The sequence below is a fragment of the Triturus cristatus genome, chromosome 1_2, assembly GCF_964204655.1.
Source record: "Triturus cristatus chromosome 1_2, aTriCri1.1, whole genome shotgun sequence".
NCBI lineage: Eukaryota > Metazoa > Chordata > Amphibia > Caudata > Salamandridae > Triturus > Triturus cristatus.
The window spans coordinates 1,131,860,913-1,131,879,338 of NC_140580.1; the positions used below are offsets into that span (position 1 = coordinate 1,131,860,913).

Consider the following 18,426-nt stretch of genomic DNA (forward strand, 5'->3'; position numbering starts at 1 on the left):
TATTGTCCGAAATGAACTGTACTCCATTGTCTGTTATAAGGGTATCAGGTAACACCTCCTCAAAGAACACACTTTCTAAGAATTGTATGAGGACTCTCGTGTCGATTTGATGGACGCATTTGTAGACCAACCACCTTGAGTGATAGTCCACCAGCACCAGGATGAAACGTTCCTTCAATGTTTTTAAGTTGAGGGGACCAATGATGTCCAAGGCTAACTTTGACCATGGTCGATCAGGCACTTCGACGGGAGAAAGGGGGGGCTTGCGGGTCTGGTGAGTTTTGTCACTCCGGCTACAGTCTACACAATTTCTCACCACTTGTTCCGTCATGGCGTCCATACCTGGCCACCAATATTCCAGTCTGATTTTATTCTTGGTTAGACTTCGCCCTAAGTGTCCCACGTGTGCTAGTCTCACAATCTTCTCTCTCAAGTTCTCCGGTGGAATAACTTTCTCCCCTCTGCAAACCACATTTCCTTGTATATTGAGTTCTACTCTGACATCCCAGAATTTACTTAAACTGGTAGGAATGTCATTCTTGTTTTCAGGCCAACCATTCTTGATGAATTCTTTGATCGAACACATCTCTGCATCAGTTTGCATACTGTCATTCCATTCTTCCTTTTTTAAGCAGGTAAGTTGCAGTATCACATCATCACATTCACAACTAACAGGAGTACTCTCTCCCTCTGATGGAGACCGTGACAAGAAGTCAGCAACCGTGTTTTGATAACCTGGCATGTATTTCACACAAAAGTTGTAGCCTTCCAGTCCCAAAATCCATCTAGCAATTCTGGGAGTGGTTTTGTTGGCTCCTTTGGTGGTGAAAGCAAACATCAGTGGTTTGTGGTCCGGCTTCACAGTAAAAGGAATACCCCACAGAAAGAAGCGGAAGTGTTTGATCGCCCAGAAACAAGCTAGTGCTTCTTTCTCCACCACCGAGTAGTTGATTTCAGCACCCTTTAGAGCTCGAGATGCAAAGGCCACGATATGTTCCTTACCCTCCCCCATTTGGGTGAGGCTGGCCCCCAACCCTTTATTACTTGCATCTGTGCAAAGGATTGTGGTTTTGTTAGGGTCAAACCTACCCAGCGATGGAGCAGAAATTATGCTTTCTTTGACCAGATCAAAGGCCTTCTGACAGGCATCGGACCACACAAACGAAGTCCTGGATTTGAGTAAATTTCGTAAGGGTTCCACTATTGAGGAATAGTTCCTCACAAATTTTGAATAATATTCGGAAAGGCCCAAAAATGATTTAAGGTCTTGAACACCTTTAGGGGCCTCAGTGTCCCTAATCGCCTTAACTAGGTCTATTTTAGGTTTGATACCATCTTGAGAGATGGTGTGCCCTCGGTACTCAACCGATCCCACTCCAATACGACATTTCTCTTTTTTAAGGGTGAGCCCTGATTTTTCCAAGTTGGTCAAGACCATCCTGAGGGTGGCATTATGCTCGGTTAAGTCCTTCCCGTAGATTAGTATGTCGTCTTGAAAACAGAGAGTTCTGGGAAGGTCTTTCAAGACATGCTGCATGATCCTCTGGAAGGCAGCCGCAGCAGAAGCCAACCCGAAAGGCATTCGACGGAATTGGAATGCTCCCAGGGGTGTCACAAAGGAGGTGAGATGCCGTAAGTTGGGATGAAGCTCCACCTGGTGATAGGCAGAGGATAAGTCGAGAACGCTGAAACAACTCGCACCATTAATGAGGGTAAGCACCTCATGAATACGTGGGAGGGGGTGCCTGTCTACCCATATGTTCTGGTTAAGATCCCTGAGGTCTACACACAGCCTGATGTCCTTACTGGTAGCCTTGGTGGTAAGAACAATGGGGACCAACCATTGTGAACACTCTATGGGTTCAATCACCCCCAAAGACAGCAATCTGTCTAACTCATTTTGAAGGGGAACGTGCATTAAATGTGGTATGGGTCTGGCTTTGTGTGCTACCGGCCTGGCATTGGTAAAAGAGTGTAACTCTGACCCTATAGATCCTCTCTTGTCTGTTCCTACTGCTCTGTACTGCTGCTAAAATATGCCTCTGCGTCCCCAGAGCAAACAACGCATCCAATGAAGCATTCCAGGCCTCTTTTTATAATTTGCACATAGTTAACACCGGCATCCACTTGGATGTATATTGTACATGCAAAAAGCTCATTTTGTAACTAGTCGCATATTGCAAAAACTTTGAACATGCAAATTGATAATTGTTTTTTGCAATAACCTGTTTGTAATCTGGAAAATGTTGCCATCGTATGTGATTTGGTAAACATTTAGAGGATAATTCTGAGTTTTGCAGTCCATAGGACTCCCAAGCTCACGGTGAAGGTGAGGTGGCGGTCGGGGACCACAGAACTGGTGGTCTGATGGCCGTATTACAACTACGGCGGTCGCATTGCCATAGGACTGCCACAACCGCCAGGGATTCGCAATCCCTGGCAGTGGTGCGGCGGTCTGAGGGCCGCAATATTCTGGAAGTGCTGCTGGTGCACCGCCAAGCATATAATGAGTTTCCTCACTGCCACAGATTTCATGGTAGTGAGCCTGCCATTAAACCTGTGGTGGTGAGGAAACTAAGGGGGCCCTACAGGGCCCTCTATTCCCTCATGGCCTGAGGATGCATGCAGGGGGGCACATGGTGTGGTCCCTTGTCTGCGCGCACCCTCTTTCCTGCACGGCATGCGCTGCACAGTCCATGCCGTGCAGAAATGGGTTTTGTAATTCCCATTGCAGTGCTTTTTTAATAGGCACAACTATGGGAACATCAAAGGACCACCCGCCAGATCACGAGAAAACTTGTAATCTGGCGGGTAGGCTGCGGTGAGGTTTATCGGTGTGGGAACGGGCGGTGGCATGCCGCCCCGCTCCCTCACCACCAAACTCATAATCAGCCCCTTAGTTTGCAATGGTAAAATAGTAAATACATACAATTTAAAACTTTGAACAGACCAATTCAACGTTTAAGCGGCCACAAATCAGTTTGCAACTAGTTTGTGAGTCAAATTTTTTTTTTTACTTAAAAAGCTCACATCCCCTCAAAATTGTAAAGTGTTTTGTCCTCCTCAAATGATAAGTGAGCAGCACAGTGTTGAAGCTTAATTTTGCCTCAAAGTCTGCAGGTCTAACTAGATAGTGGCATCATCTATGTAGAACAGCTGCAATGTCCTTCTTTCCCTTTGTCATTTTGCCACAGCAGCTTTTTCTTATCATGTTTGATTATTTGAGTAATAGTTTGTAAAAGAAACACAGAAAAATGACAGAAAACTACATTTCACACCATATTAGTTACGTAACACATAGTAATTTTCTTTAATGACGTCACCATTTCAATAATCATTAAAATTCATGCCCATGGATCTTTGGCGTGCAGAGGGAAAAGACAGTTCAATCAAGAAAGAAGAAGTCCCAGTTAAATATTTGAAACAGATAAAAACTATAATTGGTATACATTTTTCTGGAAATATGAAAAGTTATTGTGAAAAAGGATATGAAAGTGTTGGCTATAGATACAGGCACTCTATAAGGAATCATCGGGCTCCTGCTTTATCTGATCTTGATATAAAACAGGGCGCGATGAAAGAGGGTCATTCCACAGGACAAGTTCCCTGAACTTTTCAAGATGTATTAATCTGATGGCAATTCGCATCGCTTTTTATACCAAAGGTTTATTTGCCGTGTTGGGTTGTGCACATGAATGATAGTCCTTCTATTCGGTGCCCTATGTATTTACTCTAATCTTATTCTAGCCCCTCGTCCTCCTCCTGTTCTACCTTTAGTGCTGATTAGGGATGTGCCTTTAAAGCTTCTCCCATTCCCAGTCACCTTTCCCACTCATACCCTAACTCATCCTCCATACCCCATACCACCTCTTCTTTCCTTAAGATTTTATTTACCTCCCTTGTTTCCCAGCTGCTAGCCTTTCTCCCCTTTGCTTTCTTCCATGGCAAACCTTTGCTTCTCCATTCAACCGCCTCCTCCTCCTCCCTTGACAGGCTCATCCCTAATTCAAATGGGAGACCCCCTAACCATGCTGCCTCTTTGGTGTCACCTCTGACCCATCATTCTTAACACCTTACCTTCATTTCTTGCTCCTCCACTCACTCCCTCTTTGCTCCTCTGGTCAAAGCCTTCTTCTCCCTCATCTCATTCCCCAGTTCCTCTCCCCTTTCCTTCTTATCTCTGCTGTCCTTCCTCAGGTCTCCTACTCTGCCACATGCTTACTGGTTAGGATTGTAGGTAAACCTATAAACCTGAATTCTGCGGGCCTGAACTCTTGTAACTACCATCTTTATACCTCCTCTTTAAAAAATGTACATAAACTTCCAATTTCATCTTTGAGGGAATTGTAGGAAGCCAAGGACGTGTGCTTTGGTAGAATTTGTTTCAATAAAGAAAAATAAATCATGCACTGTAACTAGGTCTTAAAAACTCTTCTATGAATATGTTCGCCAATCTGTTTTTTGACCAATCAGGTTCACCAACTCGTATTCACCAACTTGGTTTTTCACAAAATCCACTTACTACAGGTAATTGTAAATATATACATTATAAAAAGAAGAAAGAGCTTCCTTGATTAAGGGCAGATTTAGTTAATTATTTATTTGATTCAAATACTCTTAACTCCATACATCAGGGGCCATATTACAGAGTGCCCTGGGGGCACAACTGGCATTTGCACCCACTTTGCGTGCCTCTGGGGCACTTTGGTATTACAGATGGGGCTGTAGACACTTGTCCAGCCCCTTCTGTAATACTGATAGTGCTGGTGCACATAAAGCACCAGCTCTAATCTGCAGGGGGCGTTCCCTCATTTGCATGTGGGTATGCCCCATGCAAATGAGAGAATCCTTTTGCCTCTGCGCCTATGCCGTATTACAGACGTGGGCACAGAGGCAAAGAAGCTGTCAGGAGGAGCACTGGCAGTGCGCTACCTATAACGTGGCGCACCATTAGTGTGCCCCCTGGGAGCAGCCCTCTGCAGGCCTGCAGACATGCCCTTGCAGGTGGGTGCTGTCATTGACTGCACCCGCCTGCAAGGGGCTCTCTAATCCCCCTTCAAATTGTAGTTGGGTTGCCGCCTGCAGAGTGAAACACCAAGCGGTTGCTTCAAAGCCACTACGTATTTCACTTGAATGCGCTGCCCCAGGGAAGCACGAGTTTGCGGCAGCCCTGGGGCAGTCATTCTATGTAATAGGCGCATTTTCTCTGTTTGCGCCTGGCACACCTGTTTTAAGGTGTGCCAGGCACAAACTGGGAAAGTGCGCCCTAATACATAATATGGCCCCATGTTTTCTGAGACTTGGACATGTTTGTGGCGACAATGTATTTTAGATAAAGCACAGATTGATGTGGAAGATGCGTGGGATCGCTCTTAAAGTATAGCTGCTAAAACTGAGCACTGTGTAGGATCTCTAACTATGCGTCCTAAGGGGAGTTGTATGTGTGTGTTCGTGCTGCCTGGGGAATGAGCTGTTGTGTGGAAGAATAATGTGTGCAGGATAGTGGGAGGGAAACACAATAAAGCTCTGCAGTGAATTGAAAATATTCAATGGAGTAAGGAATATACAGGTCTAAGGGGCAGATTTAGAAGGAAGTGCCGCAGCGTGACAACGCAAGCCCTTTGGCTGCGCCACGCTGCGGCACTTCCAAAGCACAGGAATGCAACATATTTACAATAATATGTTGCATTCCTGTGCTCTCCCCTGCGCTGGCGCACAAACTGCTGCCATGCGCCGGCGCAGGCACCCTTGCACCATGGTGCAAGGATGCCTGAGTCACGGGGAGATTGTTTTTGTGCAGGAAGGGGCGCCTTTCTGCACAAAAACAATCGCTACAGGCATTTTCCTCTCTCTGCATTGAAAGAGGAAACAATGAGGAGAAATGAAAAATTTCTCCTCGTTGTGCCTCGCTACGCCACAAATCTGGAAATGTGTCTTGTTCCATGGGTGTTGTGTGGGAACACCTACAGCAACACACATGGAACGCCCCTTTCACGCAAAGTGCTGCATGTAAAGGGGCCATATTTACAAGGACAGGAAAAGCCACGCAGGGTGGATTTTCCTGTCCCTGTAAATATGGAGCAGTAACATGCGCCACCAGTACGTCACAAAAAGTGATGTAGTGGTGGCGCAGGGGGTTTGTAAATCTGCATCCGACTACAGGCACGTGTCAGTGGTGCTTTAATCCCCAGGTACTATTCATTGACAGTAACGTTTCCGGTGGCCTGTTTCTCATTCTTGTTTCTCCTTTACATCATGTCTCATCCTGTGGGGCCATTACCACACACCTAACGACAGCGTGTGACTACAGAGCTACCCTTATCCGAGTGTGGTCTCCCGTGAGACACGCCTCCTCAGCAGTTTGAGGCAAGTGACACTGGGTGTGTCACAATGATTGTTTGTTCACTCTAAGGTGGATACGGATAGTATACAGCAGATGTCGCCACATCACTAGCTGTAGCCACCTAGAGAAGTGTGTTATAATTTTAACAACAGTATCCCACACACACCGAATGTGTATGCTGGTTGACATGTTTCTGTGACCCACCTGCCTGATTTCCACAGGTATCTCATGAGGCACATCACACATGGGAAGTAAAAACCTTACAGTGTGTGTCATCCATGATACACTATGTTTTGTTTTATTTTTTCTTGTCTTACAGATGGAGCAACTGGCATACTAAAATAGACGTGTCTGGGAAAGGAGCAGCTATCTGCCCTTTTTAACAATAGTATAGAAACATTCCCATATTTGTTTCTTTTTGGTCCAGGGAGGATTTATTCTTTGCCCTGAAGAAAGTCCAGCACCTTACCGGGGCATAAACGGACTGAAACATGTTGGCACTAGGGTCTTAGGACCATAATAGCCTGTTTGACCCTATTAATTTGGGGAGGGGATGTGGTCCGTCGGCTAGACTGCCGACTTTTGTGCTGGAAACCAGGGTTCGAGCCTCGAGGTCGCGTTCACATCCTGTGATTCTGGGCAAATCACTTAATCTCCCCGTGCCTGAACGTGTAATGTAAAAACGGTGTGCATGTAAAGCGCTCCAATACCTTTGGGTCGAATTCGCGCTATATAAATATGCAACAACAAAAAAAAGAATTAATTCCTTTTTAATATCCTGTACAGATCCAAGAATAAAGGGAAACTGGGATCTGGCGTGAATTTTTAATTTTTATCTCCCCCTGACCAATCTTATGACTAAGTGTTCCCTGAAATATGGTCGAGCCCACCCTGACTTTTAGGCGTAGGGTGACCCGATGATGAAGTATGACACCACTAGGGTGTGTGAGGGTAAATAAATCAAAAGGAGTTATTTCCTTCCCCAATTCACAGTGGGTTACCGCCCTCAGCTTCACATAGGGACTCCCCATGATTGATGTAACAGGATCTATCTGAAGTAAATCACGGATACGGTTTACGTTCCAGAGGAGTACTTATAGTGGTTGAGAGGTGGTTGTTTGTAAATCTGCTTCTAAGTGTTTTACTTCTGCATGGTGAATCTAAACCATGAAAATAAAGTTCACCTGGATGCTATGATGTGCACACATCTGGTTCGAGTTCTGAGTCCTAATACTTGTTATGCAACCTAATACTTACTTGTGACGTCCAGCATCACACATGGTCTTCTAAAGCCTATAAAAGCAGACTTATTTTGTTTGTAATGTATTTTTTAATTGTTTTTTTTGCAGCATGACCCAGTCCCTGGGGGTATGTGTTTGGGTGGATGCCCAAGGGATGTAAGTGAAGAGAATCATAGAAAAGGACAATATATGAGACCTTATAGGACTGGCTTTAAATGTCGCTCCAGCGTTTGTAGAGGGAAAGTAACACAGGAGTGGTAGTATAGTAGCTGGTACTGCCAACCTTGGCAGGCTGTAAAGGCATCTGAACTTTACGTCCTCTGACGTCACCTTCTCTATGTTGTTTTGTTGAAGCTTTATCTTCTTATTTCCTCATCACTCCTGTGTCTTCGTCCTCTCTTCTATCACTGTTCTTGCTGGCACTGCACACCACTGCATGGCACCGGCAGCACACTCCACCCAGTGATAGTGGAAGCTGTGGAAAGGGCAAGGCAAAGTCTTCACAGCTCCTGTATCTGTGTCTGCCCTACCAAACTGTTTCACTCAAGCAAAGTGCCAGAGTTAAGGGCAACGTGCTGGCTACAGAGGTTTCCCTTCCTCTCCCACAGCCAGCTCTAAGGGCCACAGCATGGCAGTGACAGTGGAAGCCACAGGAGGAGGCAGGGGAAGCCTCCACTGCTGCCCCATGACAGATACCTTGATAGGAAGACCAACAGAAGCAGAAGATGTAGGCTAACGTTCCATGAAGCGCCCACAATCATACAGTGCTATAATATGGCATACGCAGATTCTAATATAGGACTAATTAAGAAAGCTAACTGCTAAAAGCTCATTTAACCTAGATGCAAAAATAGCTGCATATATATGTTCAAATTAACTTGCGTTTTGCACAAAGTATGAATTTGCACTCATAAATGCATTTTCGTACATGCATAATTTTTCCTGTGCGGTTTCGCTGTGCTCACTTGTATATCATCTACTCACAGGGGTGGGCTTCTGGCTATTCACAATTTGTTTCAAGGTCCTTCCCCCCCCCTGAGTCCTTCCCCCCCTGAGTATGCTCCTATGTTTACTCTTGTCAAGATTTAAAGAGCAAATGCACTTTTGCGATGCATTTATGTAAGCATAGAGGTAGACAATATACGCTTTCCCACATGTGTGTGAGCCATGGGATTCTGTGGCAGTCACAGATTTGCATGAGACGGTGTGAAATCTTTGCTTCCATGCTAGTTAGACATTTACTCCTAACATGGAAGAAGCCCCTGGCAGTACATTGCAGACTGCTTTTATGAACAAGACCTATGAGGGACCACCCTTCTTCCTCAGAATATTTGTAGAGTTCCATCACCTTCGACATCACTCTGATGGGTACCAGTCCCCTGCTTCAGGAGTTAAAAAAAGGCAATTGAGGATTAACTGGTGCTGGTGCCATTACATAGTTATCAAAATTAATGTGAACTTTTGTGTATTTTCAGTTGTTTCCATCAATTGTTAATAGGTGCTTGTAGCTTCCTTCTCCATGAGTTGTCTGTCACTGTGCATGGAACGAGGTTTGGAACTCAGATTTCTTTTGTTTTGTTTTTTTAGGAACTTACAAGCTGTGGTTGGAACCGGAAGGAAAAACACAGTCTTGCTCCCAATGTTGTTGCCTTTACAAGAAGGTTTAACCAGGTATGAGAGATTTTGATGTTTTCTTTTCTTTTTTTTATTAAAGTCATTGGCCTATACAATACAAAAGGGTAGCCCATTAATGATAATAGGAAGGATATGTGTAAGACATCTTTAGTTATGATTGTACTGATCAATGACATTTGGAGAAAAGAAATTCCTGTTGCACGAAATGTAAAATCATTCATACACAGCAGGGGAGTTAAAATCTTGTTTGAACCCTTACCAGATGCTATCAGCTTTCTTCAGCATCCTGTAGCAGCCAATGACACTCAGTAGTCTAATGCTTCTGCTTTACAAAGTCTCCTCCGTCACTCGCAAAATGAGGTAAATTCTTGTTTTCCCATTCCTTTGTTAATAAATACCTCGCTACGGTAACTGCATAGTGTACCACTGGAAATTTCTTGTCCTCAAACATTATACAGCTAGTGGCCACACAACATATTTCCCTATCATTGAACTGATCACTGTACATATTCACTGGAAAAAAACAAAGGTTACAGAGATAGTTAGGCTCAGGTTTCACTCGTACAAAACCAGAGAAATTCAGCAGCTATGGCTAGCTGAGCTCACTATAACCCGCGCCCCGCAATGCACTGCTTATGACCTCACATATTACATCACTCATGACCTCCAGTAAGTCCCATACAGCAGGATTGCTGGGAGCAGTCCATGCCCCCTTTCTCCACCACTCGGCAAACGTGCCTCCTGTCGCACTATGAGTAGGGGGATGAGGTCCCCTTGACTCTTGAGGGTCCTTGGGGGACACCTAGCCCTCCTGTTACCTCCAGTAAGACCCATACAGGTAGACTGCAGAGAGGTGGTCAAAGGCCACGCCCCCTTTCTCCACCACTCTGCAAACTCACCTCCTGGTGCACTACTTGTTGGGGGAAGAAGTCCACTTTATTCCTGAGGCCCTCAGAAGGCAAGGGGACCTCTTCCCCCACCAGCAGTGTGCTGAGAGAGGTGTGCTGGAGAAAGGTGGCGTGGCCTCCACTCACGTCTCAGCAATCTGGGGCTTACTGGAGGTAACAGGATGTCTTGTTGACCCCTAAGGACCCTCAGCAGCCAAGGGGACTTCATCTCCAATCCAGGAGCGCGCTGGGAGGCGTGTTTGCAGAGTAATGGAGAAAGGGGGCAGGGCCTCCAGCGAATTGGCAGCTTTTTTTTTTTTTTTTTTAGGAAGAGTGGCTATGCAATCCTCCTTCCCTGGACCATTGTGGACCCCAACCCCAGGGGCCTGACCCTTTTTTAAATTTATTTATTTTAAATGGGAGGGGGTGCACATTCCCCTCCCGGGCACGACCTTTATTTATTTTTTCATAATTCAATTGAAAGAGGGCCTTGTGCCTGCCCCTTTTTTTATTATAATATTTTGTATTATATATTTTTTTTAAATGGAGGGGCCCCCATCCCGAGGCTGATTCCGCCCCGGGGACCCCATCTCCCGGGGCCTGGCCTCTACGTTGGGGACCCCGGGGGGAGACGGAATTGCTTTGGGATCCAGGGAGCTTCTGACATGCAGCTCCCTGGATCCAAAAGCAATGTGTCTATTTCCCTGCTCGCTTCACAGCGGACAGGGAAACAGACACTGCTCTGCTTTCAGCAAGCTTGAGCATTTTCTGCTCTCGCTTGCTGAAATCTGAGGGTTTGCTATGGCTTGGCGTGAGCACCGCCATAGCGAAGTACAATGGGCACCCCAGGACATTGCTGGAGCCTGTCCTGGGGGTGCCGGTCCCCAGGGCCATGTAGGGCACCTGGAGGTGGGCTCTGTGGGCCACCTCATTTGTTCAAATTTGACCTGGGGAGGTGGCGGTCCCCGGGGCAGCGGGGGAAACCCTATGGCCTCCCCCGCACAACTTTTTTTTTAAAGTGTGCCCTCTGGACGTGCCATTCCCGGGGCAGGGGGGTCTGCAATGGCCCCCCACATAATTTTAATTAGTCCCAGGGATGTGGCGATCCCCGGGGTAGGGGGGGTCCGCGAGGCCCCACACATAATTGCAATTAGCCCCGGGAGGTGGCGGTCCCCGGGGCTTTGATAAGCCCTAGGCTGGGGGGCCTTTGTTCCCCCTCCTATATTTAGCATAAGCCCCCGGGACATGGCCCACCCAGGAGCTATTATAATACAAGTACGGCAGCCTGTGATTGCTTTTAAAAAAAACATTTGCCACGGATTCACGGATCCACCCACCAATCTGTGTCAAAATAAAAACAAAAAGCTTTTTAACCTCGGCTGTGTCCCTGAGAGCCCCCCCCCCCCACCATATCTGGTTTGAAGCCGAGTCCCAAGATGGCTGCCAACACTTCCTAGTTAAAATGTTGGCAGGCAATCAAATTTTGGTAGGAACCGCGAGTCCACTGAATGGACTCGCATCACCATATTTCTATTTGTTTTAAAGCTATATATCTCAAAAATTACTGAATGGGTTTATACCAAATCACAAAAAGCACACTTTCTGGACCAACATCTAGCATTCTGCCAAATTTGGTGTAAATCCATTCAGCAGTTTGGGCTGTAGTTGTGTTCAAAAAATGAAAAATCCCCATAGACTTAATATGCGGAAAACGCGTTTTGGAAGCCCCTCTTTTTTCTCCCCCCCTCTTGCCTGACCACCCTGAAACGTTCAACACACCAGATGAACCAAAAATTAGATGTTTTCATGGAGATTCATCAAGCGGCGCCAAAGTTATTGGCAAAACAAAAAAATGCTTTTCCTAGGGAAACTTTGGTCCTAACTATAACTACCTACTTGCGACTATATATTCAATACTGGCGAATATATATTAAATGAAAAATGACAAATGTAAGGGATAAATTATAGTTAGGAAAACTGTATTAATTCTTTCTGTACAACGCAACTCATACTAGACAAACATTAGAAATTAAAAAGTTATAGTTATAAGTTCAATTTATAATTTAAGCACCACCTTCAAATTACTATAGGTTGCGCACCTCCATTCCCAGTGTTGTCACCTCACTTGCCACGCTATATTACCTATAACTCGCATCTTCTGCATGCTCTGTGTTCTCACAAATGATGTCATTTGAGATGCCATAACTTTTTATATGAATTTCTGTGATTTCACATGGAATAACTGATGTAATATGGAAGGTTATAACCAGTGCATGGAGAAGGTCATTCAATGGAGTATTGTCGAGCGGTGTGTTGTAGAGTAAACTGGAGGTAGTGGTACACTGGAGTGGTGTGTCTTATAGTGCAGTGACATGTCGTAGAGAGGAGTGGAGTGGTGTCTTGTAGAGTGTCATACAGTGTACTAGAGTGGAGTAGAGTGTTATAGAGTGACATAGAGTTTAGAATAGTCTTGTAGACTAGAGTTGCATACAGTGGAATAGAGTGTCGGACAGTGGAGCGTTGTAGAGCAGAGTATGATACAGTGGCATATAGTGAGATAAAGGGTAGTAGAGTGGAATATGGTGAAGTGGAGAACTGTGTAGTGGGGTAACATAGAGTATAGTGTCATAGAGTGGAGTGGTGTGTTTTAAAGTGTAGTGGTGTGGAGTGCAGTAGACTGCAGTGGTGTAGCATACAGTTGCATAAAGTGTTATAAATTGCAGTACCGTATTGTTCATTACAGTGCAGTGTACAGTAATGGAAAGTGTTGTACACTACAGGAGAGTAGAGTTGCATACAGAGTAGGACAGTTTCCTATAGTGAAGTGTCGTACAGTGTTGGAGAGTGTGCTAGAATGGATTGACATACTGTGTTCTAGCGTAGAATGGCATAGAGTGGCGTAGAGTGGAGTGGCATTCATTGGAGTAATTATAATATTTTTCCAATACTTCTAAACGCTTTAACAGGTCACTAACATATAATAATGCCTGTCTACTAATGCTTCTAAGTATGTGGAAGGTAGTGCCCAATCCTTAGATTTCCATCAAGCGATCCTGGAAAGAGTCACATAAAATCAAAAATGGTCCACTACGAAAGAGCTCATAGATGTCCAGGAGTTAACACCTTCCATATAATAATGAGGGGTCTTTGAATAAATTGGAGATCTTTTGTAGTGCCCATCCACAGTCCATTTTATGAGGTCATCCGGCCTGTCCTACATCAATATATAGTATACATATCTCTCGCATTTAAATGTGTCTTCCAATTAAAATACAAACCAAATGAGTAGTGGTGTAGCATAGCCTGTTTTGATTTAGTGATAACTTACTAAATGAAATATCAAATCTGTAGGTATTTCTTGAAATAAGCCTGATATTGTTTTAACTTGTAACTCCTACCTCATATTGCATCATAGATCATTGAGCCTCACTGGGGTCTCTGCATTTCCCTAGGGGACGCTTGTGCCATGAAACAGAGGTATTTTTAAGTATCGTTTGATATGTGCCCGTGTTTGGTAGAACGTTACAAGGGACTTATACTGGACTTGATTGAAAAGCCACAGGTTTCCATATTTGAACAAGGTGGGCTGTCAACCTGGCTGTAAGAAAATATCAATGAAAGGCCAGTTGAGGGTCAAAGGCTTGGAGCATCTTTGCCAGAGCTGCTCATTGATATAGTGCTATTCAGCAAACAACCAAACCTGTCTTTCCCAAGGAGTTTCTAGGCCCTCCTTGGTCTTTTGTTTTGCCAAATTAAATCAGAGACTAGTGCATCCATATTAAGCAAGATGTTTAGTGGAACATATTAGGGAAGTATCGTAAATATTGACAGTAATTTTGAATAAAAAATTACAATTTTCTTTAACCTTCCTGCCAACGATGTTAGCAGGTTCAATGTTGCATACTGTGCAAACAATCACTCTTAATTATCTTTAAGGGCTCCTCATATTTAAAAAACAATACTACTGCAAGATAGTTGGCCTACTCAACCACTCTTCCATCAATTGACTGCATACCTCCAACTAATAAAAACTTGCATTTAGACAGCTTATGTTTTTATCTAAGCCTTGAGTTCCATTGGCTGTAAAGAGGCCTGTAGATCACTGGTGTAGAGGACCACTTCATTCATGTAAACTATCAGTAGCGGCTGGAATACTGGTGAGGCAGGGGGGGGGGGTTAAAAAATAAATAAAGGGGCGGGTGATAGAAAGAAAAATGCACTTACCTTCCCGGTGGCCAGCTGTCCTCTTCATCCACGACACAGGAAAAGGGAGCCCCAGGCTCCCGTAAGCCAATCACAAGGCTGCAATGCAGAGTTGTGATTGGTACGAGTGCCATGGTTCGGCACTCAGACGGGGACTGGGAGCCTGGGCATGTTTCTCACCAGGCTGTATATTACAGCCTGGTGGGAAATATGCAAAATGGGCATGACTGTTTGGCCGGCCCAGATGGCCGGTCAAACCGTCATGCGCACTTTTCAAAGTGCCCACCACTTCTCCCCCACTCTGCGGCCAACACAGCCCTGCCCGTACATTTACAGCACCAGCCAATAGTGAAAAATAAAACGATAATAACATTATTGTTCTCATTTTATTTTTCCTGTGGGGCGACGCTCCTCCGCCTTAGCGGAGGAGTCACCATTGTAAACTATTATTTTAGCCTGACGTGTCACTGGTAACAATGGGTATTAAATTGGTTAACGTCTTGATAAATCGCTTCATAAATACAGAATCAAGCATGGGCGACAGTTACAGCCTTATTGCGTGCCCGTTTAAATTCATTAGATGTGTGTAGTGTGTCATTAATTGAGACTTTAGCTGCAGGTGCCATATAAATTGACTTTACCCATCTACTCAAATGGGACTAATAGGCATACTCCACTTTAGCACCACAAGAGCATCCTCAACATCCAAACAAATGCTTTGTGAGGACTGATCAGGTTCAGAACTGCCTGCTCTCAAGATTGCAGGGAACAACTAGAGCACAGGTGACCTATTTATGGTGCCAGTGCCGCGCAACCGATTCTTTTGCATCATCGCATTAGGATCTCAATTCTCAGATATTGCAGCAAACCTCTCTGACTTCCGCTGGGGCTCCTCATTCTACTGAAGGAAATGGAGGCCACAATCTTGGAAGATCTGTATCTCAGAAGTGGGGGGTACATGCTTTAACTCAGTCCTCAGGGCAGAGCAGCTCCTCCTGCTCGTCTTCCATTCATCTGGAAGAGAGACTCGCTCCCTGCAGGGGACCGCTGCATTGTCGTTGAAAATTCTGCTGGGATAGCGATATTGGCCGAAGAAGGTGACTAAAAGCATTGAGTAAAGAGAAATATATTCCATTTGTAGCATGTACAACCATGCACCAAAGTGGGCAGTATTTCCTAAATCCTGACACTTATGGCCCTATATAAAGTTTGGAGGACAGGCTACTGTGTCACAAATGCATCAAAGTACCCTACCTGCCAAACCCTTGGTCCAGCCACCTCATTTACAGATGGGCAGACCTTAAGTATTCTGATGATGAAGCCCCCATTGACTTCATCATTGGAATACTTTCTCCGATGGCTCGAAGGAGTAAGAGTCATCGGAGGAAGGGAATTACACTGTATGTCCTATTTAGGGTGGATGGTGTAATTACTTTTTCTTCCAGTCTGCTGCTTCCAGGAAAAACCTGGTGATGAGTTGCATCGGAAAAAAGAAATTACCCCCACAAACTGGGAGAAAGCTCCCAGGGTGTGGGGGCATTTCTTTTCCCTTTTTTTTCAAAAACCATCTCCCAGTGTTGGAGTTAGTTTTTGAAAAGCAAAAAGTTTTTCAAACATTTGACGGCCAGCCATAATGGCTTATGATATCACTTGTCAAACTTTTCCTACTTTGACAGGATCCTCTACAGTGAAGGTTCCTGTCAATGTAGAGAGATGTCAGTTGGGCCGACGGATATCTCTAAGTTTGGCAGGCAGAGGTCCCTGGGATGTTGAAGGTAATGCCCTCTGCCAACACAATGGAGTAAACCGTCCATGAAACTCTAAATCAGGCCCTTACTCTTTATCATTTAGAACTACTTGCTAAGTTTCTAATTTCATCGCTGATCTCAGGTGTCTCCATCTCCAATACATCTCTTTACGAACAGCCTCAAGCTGAACGAGCACACAGACTACGGCTTGAATATTTGCATATGAATTTATTTGTTAGGGAAAGGAATCTGTGCAATACTGTACATGGATTACCAAGTGCTCCACGTGAACCTAAAATGATTGAAGAGAAAATATGAACTAAGATGCTAGGTTCAGGAAGTAAGAAGATGCACTCAAGATAAAAGACTTCAATTTACATCCACAAAGATAATGGGAACCAACTTAAGTTTCTAGAGCGATCCGACCTCGAAGGAGACCTCACAGAGTTGCTGAGACAGTAGTAGCACAAGGCAGTTTACACACAGAGGGAGGTATGTTATCGTAGGTGCAGGTCAGAAAAGGTAGGGCAAAGAATGATGTGGTTTCCCAAAAGACAGAAGGCTGACCAGGGAATATAAGTAGTTTTGAATATGCTCATTCAACAGGCTGGGTTAGTTGGGGTCGAGGCTGGACAGACGCTGTCAGGTTTGAGTTCTCAGGTGGTAGTTTGATGTACAAAGGAAGATGTAGTTACTTATTTGACTTGTAGCACAAACAAAGCTACAAAATAAAGGATCAAAGTACCAACAATCTCCTCCCATCTTACCTGTCTGGCAGCTCTGAGACATCCATGCTCCAGTTACTGAATGACACTCTTCCGATCACTGGCAAAGGTGGTTCTTTTCTCCTTGACACCATCAATCTTTACATCCTATTTAATGTTCCTTTCTCTTGCAAGGACATCTCAATCGGTTTGCCTCTTTCTTCTCCTATGTGTGCTGCTTGAGTCCTGTAAGTCTTTTTTTTTTATTTGAAGAGTTTTATATAGCGCTGGCTAGACCCGGAGGCATCAGAGAACTTTACATGTTACAAAGTTACATCAGTTACAGGAGCATATTAAAACATAGGAAAAGGAGAAACAGTGTGACATAGTAAAACAAGTGTTACAAGAGCATGGAATAACATTAACGTATACGGAAACAACGTTCCCCGGTCCCGTGAGTAAAAAGAGCATAGCATAACAGGGACACGTGTCATTTGGGTCGAAGAAGGTAATGGGGACAGAAAGGGAATAAGTAACGCAGCTCGGGTCAGGCTGACCAGCGAGAGGGGAGCAATCGGAATGGAAGGCAGCCAAAGGAGCAAGTTGGGAGGAGGGCAGGAGAACGCAGATCTACGTGCATAGGTTCAGGGCTGAGATTAGCTCGATGTTTGGCAGATCATCGGTAGTACGGCGGAAGGCGGGGGAGGAAGGAGATAACAGTGGAGAGACGAGGAGAAATGTGTCCAATGTCTGGCTGGGTAGGTGATGGCCGAGGGGGTGAACAAGAGCCGATCTCCTCTATAGGCTGTCTGGGCATCGGCCATGTTGCTCGGTCTCATACATACATGGATAAGTGTTTGTATTGTTAAATTTGTAGATTATTTTGTTGAGATGAGGCTTTCTTTTTGTCTTTCATTTAGCAATTCAATTTGCGCTTAGGAGTTCATGTAAACATTCCTGTGATCATACCACAGCTGCCAGTGATTTGCGCTTTGGGATTCCTCTGTTACCTTCTCACATGTGGGTCCAGTTGTTTGTTCTGTATCAAATTCATCAGCCTCATCAACCTGTTACATGGACCTCTTTGGTGCACTCTTGATCCCTGTCTCCACCTTATGCTGATGACCCACGACTTTACCTAAAAGTGAGGTTTGCAGCATCTATCCAACCCTTGCAATGCTGCTTGCAAATTATTTATTATTATGCATCTCAATCAGCGGTGGAGAATCCATCAGCAAACTGAATCCTGGCTAACCTCTTTACAGCCTGACCTCTTCTTCACCCTATGAAGATGCAAGATCCCTGGGTTTTACTAATGTATTAATGTAGCCGTTTCAGTGCCATAAAATTCGGAGATATTGTCAGGGATCCAAGTTGCTGTTTTTTATAGCAAGCATTTTTAATTTCAGATATAAATGTCTGCAATAGTCTTCGGTCATGCTCAGATGGATACAATTAAGCGGTTTTGTTTGCTTGGTTGGAAATCTATGGCCCCTGCTTTGCATGTACATTATTTCTTCTATTTTCCGTTTTGTCCATTTTGAAGAACAGATGTGAAAGTGCGCTGTAGGATTGCATAGGTATGGATACTCCTTTCTGACAAACTTTTGATTTCATGCCAACCTCTCCGCCTGCTATGCCAGCAGCCTCAGACATCAACCCAGA

The 18,426-nt window shown here is 44.7% G+C and overlaps 1 protein-coding gene across 2 annotated transcripts in view; it reads left to right on the forward strand.

The window, feature by feature from the left end:
* RALGPS1 (Ral GEF with PH domain and SH3 binding motif 1) overlaps positions 1-18,426 on the forward strand; it is a 1,694,135-nt gene that overhangs the window by 502,599 nt on the left and 1,173,110 nt on the right. For both annotated transcript variants that reach the window (XM_085613823.1, XM_085613822.1), the window contains exon 6: positions 9,172-9,255. In XM_085613823.1, coding sequence (XP_085469949.1) covers positions 9,172-9,255 — 84 coding nt within the window. The remainder of the gene's footprint in view (positions 1-9,171; positions 9,256-18,426) is intronic.